Below are 10,672 nucleotides of genomic sequence, written 5' to 3' on the forward strand. Positions count from 1 at the left end.
AAAACGGTTTTAGTTTTTATACTATAAATGTAATATTTGTTGTCTGTCATTGTAGCTGGGAAAATTTTACTTAAAGCTCATAATCTTACCACTTGAAACATCACTAGCCCTGAAGCTGCTGGTAGACATCGCGGTTGGAATTATCAAAGGTTTTTGACACCTGAGACACACCGTAGCAACTCCTTTGTGTTTGGAAGCGGGGGTGGGGGTGGGGGGAGGACCAGGGAGGATGATTCAATCACTCAACCACTAGATGTCGCCAAATCCTACACACTGTGCCTTTAAGGTCTAAAATGTAAAAATGCCAGTGGTTCTTTCTTGTGTTGTAAGTTAGCCTCCAGCACAGTCAGCCAGCCCTTTGGCTACTCACCTGAGGAGCCTGAGAGTATAACGCTAGCTCAAATGTTTAGCATTGTGAGCAAATGTTAGCACTAAGCACCGATGGCTGAAACCAAGCGGATTAGACCGACACCTGCTGCCTTCAAGCTGAGGTAGGGTTGCAAACCGTCCCTTAGCCACAATGTTCATATTTTAAACCAAATTAAAGTGTCCTGTACAGGATGCTCTTTCTCCCAGTCTGCCGTCAAAATGCAGCAGGCAGGTAAGCATTTGTTTAARGCCCCAAGCTAAAGGCGATTCCTGAAGGACAGTACTGAAGGGGCCAAATGCAATAACAAAATAAAACACTGAGTGCACTGAAATGACTGYTGTCCTCYTGCCCCGTGATGGAAACACATTCTGGAGCAGCTTCATTTCATCCATTGACTGAAATTCAGCACAAGATATAGGCTGTTAGTGTGGTGGGTAACCATATATTTTTATAGTAAATTAATGTTATCAATCAAAAAGCTGCCACATAAATATTAATAAACTARATAATGGCATATTTGACCTAACCATTGAAAACCTATAAAATACGTAAAATGGCATATCTCAATATATCTCCTTGCTTACAATATTGTGAAATATCGTATCGTYTGTCAAATATATCATATCACCAAATTCTTGTCATACACAGCCTTTGTCCAGACAGGATGCCATTCAGTTCTTCCCTCTGCRACATCGTACCCCCACTTTGCACCCAGKAGGTGATGTTTTGTGCCACTTGTGCCAGCCCATGTYTTTACAATAAGCACTGAACATCTCCCTGTGACTCAGTACAGTGGAGCCTGCATAGGTTTGAGATTTGTGATAAAAAAAACTTTTTATTATAATTATTTGACATTTTATTGAAACCCCCCCCCCCCACATCCCATTATTATTACCAAAAAATGTTGACAGAATAAAATGAGATGTTTTTTGTGTGTGAAAACGTACGTTCATCTGTGGGGATGGGCTTACATAGCCACCCTAAATTTTAATTGGTTAGTTTATTTATTTATTGTATTTGGTGGTTGGCCTGGTGCTTTTTCCGTAATGTGACCATACAGTAAAGCTAACTAAAAATGAGTGAGAAAACTTTAAATTGTTAAAATCTTTTAGAAAAAGAATTTAAAAAATACGAAAAAGAGCTGAAATGAGGTSAATGTTGTTGCTTCGCCTCGCACCTGAGCCTGGAAATTTCTGTTGTCCTTGTGTGGACAGAGCTAGCTTCTCTCTGCCTTCACCACGCAGCTACAACTCGCCCACAAGAGCCRAGCCAGCAGCTCAGGTAACCCCTAGCCACCTGGTTATTGACTGATCAGTCCCGCAATCATCTTTTAGTTTGAACAAAATGGGTTCATAGATTGACCGGCAGCTTTCTGAGCTGCTGTGGGTTATTTGTGTGAATCACTTTTACCTTCATGAAAAAATTAAAAATACCTTAGGCAAATTTCTCRCTGATAATCACCTTTAACTGACATCACCCTTTTCCCAGTTTGAAGTATTGCAAAGGGCGTACAAAGAAAGAAAAGTGGATGTGAAGTGACCAAAGCTGTAATTTGGTAGAGAGAAAGATTTACTTTGAACCATTAGAACATGACCAAGACCAAAGTGGATTATTGCTCTTAAAACTATAGATTAAATGATCACGCAGAAATGATTTTACAAACCTTTAAAATGCAAGAAAGTTTGTCCAAGTTCCATCAGAAGTTTGAAGTTGTAATTTGTTGTACTTGTTAAAATTCATATCTTATTTTAAAACAAACTTTATTGATCAGGTGCTTCTTCCTGTTTATTCAAAACCTCTCTGTGAAACACTTTTTGGTCAACTTTGTTGGTTTCAAATGTATATAAATAAATCTGACTTTACACAGTTGTTCCTTTCATCAACATCATGAGACACAGTTGCAAAAAGTGCACCTGAAGTGCTACAGCTAGCTGCTGCTACCACTATTTGTGCTTGTAGAATCACAGATTTCTATGTAAATAACTGTAGTGTGAAATTGACGCAGAGTTAAATTTTTTATGAAATAGTGTAAAATCAGATAAATAAGGATTGTTTTGAGGTTTGAACTGCTGTTCAGTTGTTTAGAACCGTAGCCTTGCAGCAAGAATGTTGCAGGCTTTTCTCCCATCTGAGGTCTTTCTGGGTGAAGTGTTCTGCATGCAATGTGCATGCATAGGTTTTCTCTGGTTACTCTGGTTTCCATTGGAGAAAGGCACCAACAACCCTGAATAGGAATGTGGGAGAATGTGTGGATCGAGAGAGGGAGAGAGTTTTTTTTTTAATGCACCAGCAGTTTGATCTTGGGCCCACCATATTAATTATTAAGTCAGTTTGGTCAAAATTAAACTATTTTTGTTGCCAAATTTATGTGGTTCAAAGGGTTATCTGTAAATGTTCATAATCTCTCTYCAGAACCCCACATCAAAAGATCCGAACTATTCTTTAACATTTATCTACCTTATACGGTAACGCCAGTGACTGCAGCTGGACGTTTTGTCCTTCAACTTTTTAGCATCATTGCTGCTACAATCAACACAGTACTTGGATAARGTGATTAAATGATGACATTGTGCAAGCAGTGAAAATTGACATGATTTATGTAGGGCTTATTGAGCTTGAGCAGCTGAAAAGTTTTGGTAGGCGTACAGTATTTCAAATGAACTCTCTCATATCAACAGAGCTGAGAACTAAATAGAATACAGTTAGAATGCATGAAGTTTTAGCTGGTCAGGTGCTTATGGATGAAAACCCTCACAAACATGAGGAGCACATCATGCAAACTCCACACAGAATGACCCCCAGCTCTGAAAGTGAAAATAAATTTTACAGAATGGAGAAAATCATGAAAGGAAGGAGAAGCGAACACCAGATTTGTAATAAGAAAGACGCTGGAAAGAAAAACAAGACTTAAGTTGTTTGTCGCAAAAAGCAAAGAGGATAGAAGAGGAGGAGGAGGAGGAATGAGAGATGGATGGATAGAGTGGGAGGTTCATAGAGTCCCTCAGTGTGTCTGCATATCTCTCTCTCTCCTGCTGATGATGATGAGTCACTTGTGAAGTTGGTTACATAAAAAACCTCGCTATCCCCTGCCTTCAAACTCCTTCCTCTTCACTAAGCAGGTAACACTTTTCACATCAGCGGGCCATTAATGGCTGACAACCCCTCACTCCCCCCACTTTTTTTCTTATAAGGAGCAGAGGGACCAAATAAAGGCCTCTGTGATCAAGCCAGCACGCACACTATTCTTAGCCAGCGTCCCTCAGTTCTCACCTCTGGCTCTGCTGCTTGACTGAGAGCTGCAGCTTCACTCCCACTGTGGATGAAAGAATGAATATTAGCTTGATTATGTAAGAGCAAAAAATTAGGATAAGCGTGAGCCAAATCAAGCTTCAGTCATGCTTCACAAATACGGCAGGATTCCGGACAATATTGTTACTGTTGGATGAGATGATGGAGTAGAAAAAGCAAGTGGAAAACAGCAGCTAAAGTATCTAAAACAAATACCCTATGTAGGCAATAAATTTGCTCAGGGGCCCACAGCTCAGGGGCCGGACGTCCAGTAATTAAATAAATACAGTATACTTTACATTTTTCTAATTTTTAAAAAATAAAACAAGAGTGAGATTTGTGTGATTTAATTTTTTTTTATATAAAAGGAAGTCAATTGCAGACTGAGTTGTATAGCCCTGTCATAAATCATCTACAGTATATAACAGGATTGCCTCGCTGACTAAAATAATCAATTTTAATCAAATAATTAATAAAAAACTAATTCATTTTTTAATGAACTTATCAGCAGGCCAAACTGAAGTCACCTGTGGGCTGACAGTGGCCCACAGACTGCCATTTCAATAACCCTGCCATAGGGCAAAAGTGTTCTTATTATTTTTTAAAGAAGACGTGTTCCCATACCTAAGTTTTTATTCTTCATGTAGACATCCTTTTATCACACAAATCAGTGAAAGCCCCCTAAAATATTTGCACTAGCTTTACAAAATAAAAGTCTTGTAAAATATGTTCAAATTTTCCATTATTATTATTATTATTATTATTATTATTATTATTATTATTATTATTATTATTATTATTTAAGCACCATTTTTATCTAAGCACTTTGTTCCTTTTAGTTTCACTTAATGGCCCTGATGAAATTTTTATAATATACTTGTAATTATGTGACAGGTTTACATGAGTCATGTGTTGTTTTCATCATAGGGTGTGTATCTTTTTAAACCATTGATCTGACACTGTTGAGAAATTTAAAGGTTGACACAGATTTCACTCACTGAAGCAGTAAATCACTGCTCGAGGGAGGGAGACAAGAAAAACTAGCTTGAGAACTCAAACACGCATCAGACTAAAAAATACCTACAGTTCGTAGCAAAGATGGGAAAACTTAGAAAATGTTTTTTTAACAACGTCCTGATTACAGTTTATAACTTTTTTACTATTATATATAATTATGAGGCACTTTGCCTGTAAAATAACATTTTAGTTGCTCTGGCAGATTACAGTTACTTTTTGCAGCTGCTGAGTCAAAACACTCGTTTAGTTTCTGAAGCATCATGAAAGGTCAGTTTTGAATAGAACTAAATAATTAAATGTGAAAATATTCTTTTTTTTTCTTTAGATTTTAAAACAATATTAAAAATATCTCAGAACCAAACCAATAAGAGATTGTAATTAACTGGATCTCAAAAATAATTGTTTTAGTTAGCTGTGAATATGCAGTAAGATCTACTGTAATGGTTCAGAGTTTTATTTAGATTTAATTATATGTGTGCTTAAACAGATGTTAAAGAGTTGATGACTAATATCTCCTTAACGGTTGAGGTCATAGATGTGCCTGCAGGACACGATACACACATCTTCACTTTCTTCTTTCACCGTGCAGCTTTTGACAGCTTTTGAGTGTTATCACGCTGGCAACAGCATAATTATTACTCCTTGTTTTTGAACTGCAGCTTTAGTTCAGCACAGGGAGAGATGCAGGATCCAGACACTGCAAACGCAGAACATCGTGCCCACAGGCCAACATTAATGCTTAAAGTAGAAGTTGAGTGTTGATGCTATGAATAGCAGCAACGAACGTCACGGCCAAGATAAAAAGCAGAAGGAAAGTTGTTTTTTTTGTCTCTTTTGTAATAACAAGAATATAAAAACAATATGTGTGAGGAGTCTGTTTGGTACACAAAGCTCATTAAGCCTCTGCTGGGGGGTGGAATGAGACATTAATCTCCAGGCTGGATTGTTAACTGTTGGAGGACCCACCTTTGTGTCACTCTGTCACTCTGCACCACCGATGTCAGGGTTGACTCACAGTCTGCTAACTTCAAGCCTGTCAAAAGTTTCCCAGCTCTCACCCTTAAGTTGAGAAGCTTTGATTGTAAAAATAAGATTCTGACGAAGTCTGTATTTGTCTATTTTTGTGCTTTGTTCTGCGTGGCTTTGAATGCGTATCATCTTTGCATCCGGCAAGTTGAAAGTAATTTTTATATAACTTCTATGTAGAYATGTGACAAAGTAAAAGGAAGAGAAATGTTTTGCTGAAACTCCAAAAGGTTTTAGTGAGTGAAAGGTTTTATGACATTAAAATGCTGTGGCTTTGTGTGATAATAACATGCTTGTACTATTGTTTAAAGATAATAGTAATAACAAACCCGTCCTTTGAGAAAGGCCTGGTTTTCAATTTAATCATCAGACTTTTTATGAGCAAATTTTTATTGTCTCAAGCAAAAATGTACACTCATAATGGTTTCTCCTGTTCAAACAGGACAAGTTTACAAATACTGAGCTCAAATTTGGTGTGGTGGTACCTGAGCCTGACCCTCCACACATATTCTGAGCACAAACAGACAAGCTTTTTAAATTTTTACCATTACTATTTGGAGTAAACTTTGCCTGTTTTGGGATGGATTTTAATGAAACATTTGGGAAGTAATCACTAGATGTACATCTACAACTGATTAACTTTTGGAGTTTGAATCTAATTCAAAATGGCCACCAAAGCTAATCAACATTAGCCAATGAAAACACATGAAAACACAGTCAATTTTACAGGTAATGGGCTGAAATTTGATATTTTAGTAGCCATTCACAACACATACTCTGCAGTACAACACATAAAAACATATAAATTTGATAGATTATTTCTTTGTTAAAACGATGCTTCTTGGTAATAAATCTTATAGCGGGCACCTGATTGGCAGCAGCTGGGGCCACCAGAAGCTCAAAACAAATGTCAGTTTTTCATGTGCGCAACCGACATACTCAGCTCTGCTGCTCATCCCACAAATGCATGTTCCTTACAAATGTGGCACCATTTAAAAGATAATTTAACAGGGTTTCCAGCAGTATAAGATTGATTGCCAAGAAGCATTGTTGCAACAAAGAAATAATCCACCATTACCATTAATTTAAAGATTAGAAGAAAACTGTCTGTACATAACTCAAAAGCTTCGCCTAGTACCGGATGTTAAAGTTTGTACAAAGCTAAAATGCATCAAAGTTGCACAATTTAAATAGACCTCAGTTAAAGTGACACTATATATATATATATATATATATATATATATATATTTGCATTGATTCACTCTTTGAATTATTGTAGATTAACATCAAAATCTAACGAAGTRGCTGCACTCGTGGGATGAAGGTCATTGACGTCAGCCGCTCTAACTGGTCATAATCTTAGGTTGACTCATGTTCTTTAAAATGAGATGCGTTTTCCCTATTCCCTATGTTCACTCATGTTTTAGATTATCTGCTCTCAGAATGCTCCACGCATCATACTTTCCACATGATAATGAAAGATTTCACGTATTTTAAGGGGGAAAAGAAGATGACCAGTGAGACGCCGCCTACAGTCTCCATGGCTCTGGTGAACCCCCAAATGCCCTCTGCCTCTGCAGACGGCAAGAACTCCTCCACGCAGCAGCTCTCCATCAGTGTGTGAGTCACAGTTTAGCACATTACGTTAATGATATGATAATGTAGAAGAATATGTGCAACACACAAAACACCTGCTATTAAAAACGAAGCAGCGCAAACTGGATGAGCCTCATAAAATCTGTCGTTAAGTGCCTGATGTTGTGACTCCAGGTGCGCCGTCCTGTACTCCTACAAACCTCGACAGCCAGAGGAGCTGGAGCTGAGGAGAGGAGAGATGGTGGGAGTGTATGGAAAGTRCAAAGAGGGCTGGCTGCGTGGGCTGTCGCTCAGGACGGGCAAAGTTGGCATCCTTCCCAGCAACTACATCACCCCCGTGCTCAGGTGAGAGGGCTGTGCTCTTTTTAAGTGCCGACAGACTCAGAGTAAGTTAAGTCATGCGCATGTGCTTCAGGTTTATGAATCAGAACTAGAATATTTTTGAAGACATTCTGAAGGATGCCAACATAAATACTGACAAGAAACATCCACTTTCTAATGATCCAAACAGAAATAATGTTTAGATTTTTCATATAGATTCTATAAGCAGAGAACCAAGATCAAAAGAAACATAAAAGCTGCTTACAGGTGGCTTATTATGATCACCAAGTTAACCATGTGTCCATCCCTGACTGCAAATGAGAGAGGCACACAGAAACTGACTTAAAATTAAACCTCAAACAGCAGCTGTGCAAAAAACTATTACTCAGATCTTAAGCAGGTAACATCATATATGTGGATTTATTTTTGTTTCTACATTGTTTTTTTATGTTGGAAACATGACAAGTTAAAAAWAATCTTTACTTGCAGTTTTGAAGAGAATGTTTTAGCTTAAGTCTGGAGGCTTAGGTGTGAACTCTCTGTACAAGTCCTATAGCAGTCAGAGACACACTGGGTGAAAGAAGATAAAAATACTACATGTTGATGTATAATTAGTACATGTAACAAAAAATGTGGGAGTAAGTAGAGTTTATCAAGGTGAAGTTAGGGTGACGTCATCAACTGAACATTTCAGAGGAAATTCTCCATATATCATAAAATTTAATCGGTGATTTGATAAAATGCTAAAAATATCAAAATGCTAGTTAAGTCATGTGAATTCAAAGTTCCTTTAAACTTTAAATTGTTTTTGCTGTGAAGTATGCCTGGGGTATAGCGCTCCAAAGAGAGCTTTTTTTATTATTTTAATACATTTTACTTAAACCCCATTATTTTTTTGTGCAGTTTATTGGTAGTTATGACTTGTGTATAGCTAACTACCACCTAAAAGTCATTGCATATTTGCACTGCATGAGTCACAAGGTTTAATGTATAATTTGCATGATTTCTTTTAAAGCTGTGCAACAAGATACAAGACAAAACTGCAAATGGAATAGTGATACGGCTGCTTCAACGCTCAGTTCAGATAGATTAATAAAAATTCAACTTTTCAAAACGTCTTTTTCTTTTAACTACAGAACGTCAGCCAGAATTGTGGAGACCAGAGCAGCTAATGTGTTCTCACAGTTAAACACATTGTCTGGAAGGAAACCCGCAGCGACAAAGAATCCTGCTGTGGTGCTGGRGCTCGATAAGGTGAATGGTGATGGAGCGATGTTCTCAATGGGGCAGTTCTCATCTGGGCCAAATGGAGCACAGCATGCAATGTCGTCCGCCGGCGCTGCCAAACCGTCCAGTGCTCAAGGTTGGGACACCGTGAGGCGCGCTTTTAACCCACATAAAGGTGCGTGTGATAACAGCTGCCAGACCATGACTCAGATTAGAGGTCGACGAGTCAAACTTTTCTTTTTACATCTTTTTCAGCCTCGAACCGTCCCTCTCACATGTCCACCTTCAGCATGCCATCCAACTCGCAACCTTTTGCACAGGTGCAGGCGTCGGGTTACTCGCCTGCCCTGCAGAGAAAGAAAATCAGCAGCATCCCGTCTAACTCACACAAACTGCACGGCTGGATGACTGAGCCAGCGGCGCCCTCTGCTGCCGCAACAATGAAGTACAAAGACTTTGCCTCTTCTGCAACATTTCACTACCCCAGACAGCCTGTGAACACGCCTCAGTCGATTCTGGTCAAACCTGATGCTCACAAGCACCATACAGACAAGGTGATGCTAGGTTTGACGAATAGTTGTGAAAGCCAAAAGGTGTACACAGTTCAGTATTCTTATTTTGCTCTTCCACAGCATCAGAAGTCGGTGCGGTTTCAAGAAGATGAAGACTCCCCTCCTCCGAGACATCGCACCTCCTCTTGGTCGTCGGGAACTCAGCTTCACCCCAACTACCGTCCCGGACCCTCGCCTTTAGAGGTGTGGGCCCCGTCGCTCACCATGGGAAGAGATGGACCAGGGATTATTCTCAAAGAAGGAAAAGGTCCAGTTCTCAGGAAAGGCCTGGAAACGTCCATCTCAGACCAGAAACCACTGCACTCGCAGCCATCGCAGTCAGCCCTGTCAGCTCAGTTCAGCCCTATCAGGTAAACAGGATTTAGACTTTAAGCCACACACAAAGACCAGAGATGGATTAGATTGTTTTTGATTTGCTGATATTGTTTTCCTTTCTTCCAGATCCAGAGTGACCACAACACATTTAGCCCAGATYGACTCGGAGCTCACTCTGCTTCAAGGAGAGGTGGTCCTCGTCCACAGACCCCGGCCTGACGGACGGGTTCTTATCACACAGGAGAGCAGTGGGCAGACGGGCTTATTCCACAGCAGTATTCTTCAGTCTCTGGAGAGGCTCAGCTGACTCTGTGTTCCTGCTGCACTTATATAAATATTTCTGTGTTTTTAATCAAATTGCCAAAGGACTTCAGTGGAAACAGTTTGGGACCAAAAGTTAATCCTGCCAGTCGACAATCAGAAGAAATATGTTTGCTTTTGGTCCTGAGAGCGWGGGCAAAATTTTCTGGAGACATATTTTGTGTTCTTGAATGTGTGTGTGCATGTTTGTGACACTCAAAACTTTTGCACTGAAACCCACTTTATGACTACATAACCATGTTACACAGTGATGAGTGCCTTTGTCAAAATGTACTACAGAAAGGAGGTATATTTGAATACATTTAGAGAAATTATAATGTAAAATATGTGTACAGCTTACATGTTATTAAAATCTAGTTGCTCAACTTGATTAATGTGGCATCCTCCATTTAGACTCAGTAATTAATGTGTGTGCATCAGTTTTTCACTGTTTTTACAACTCGAAGTCAAGTTATCTACAAACCTCAACAGTTTCGCAAGCTCAGTGAAAGCACATCTTGAACGTGTTGTATCACCTTATCTTATAGAATTCATCTAAATGCTGCTTGTTGAAACTGATATTTATCATTTGGCAGATTCATCCATATTTTCAATTTGATGCATGGTTCAAAAATATTCA

General features: G+C 39.0%; 1 protein-coding gene across 1 annotated transcript in view; it reads left to right on the top strand.

Moving 5' to 3' along the window:
• The window catches only part of sh3rf2 (SH3 domain containing ring finger 2), a gene marked incomplete in the record, with an annotated part of 23,365 nt that extends 12,942 nt beyond the window's left edge, over nucleotides 1-10,423 (top strand). The window contains 6 exon segments of the mRNA XM_014009019.1: nucleotides 7,200-7,321; nucleotides 7,472-7,642; nucleotides 8,755-9,020; nucleotides 9,101-9,399; nucleotides 9,478-9,767; nucleotides 9,859-10,423. Coding sequence (XP_013864473.1) covers nucleotides 7,200-7,321; nucleotides 7,472-7,642; nucleotides 8,755-9,020; nucleotides 9,101-9,399; nucleotides 9,478-9,767; nucleotides 9,859-10,039 — 1,329 coding nt within the window.
• Between the last annotated feature and the right edge of the window lie 249 nt (nucleotides 10,424-10,672).

This window comes from Austrofundulus limnaeus, unplaced genomic scaffold (assembly GCF_001266775.1).
Source record: "Austrofundulus limnaeus strain Quisiro unplaced genomic scaffold, Austrofundulus_limnaeus-1.0 Scaffold1, whole genome shotgun sequence".
NCBI classification, from domain to species: Eukaryota; Metazoa; Chordata; class Actinopteri; order Cyprinodontiformes; family Rivulidae; genus Austrofundulus; species Austrofundulus limnaeus.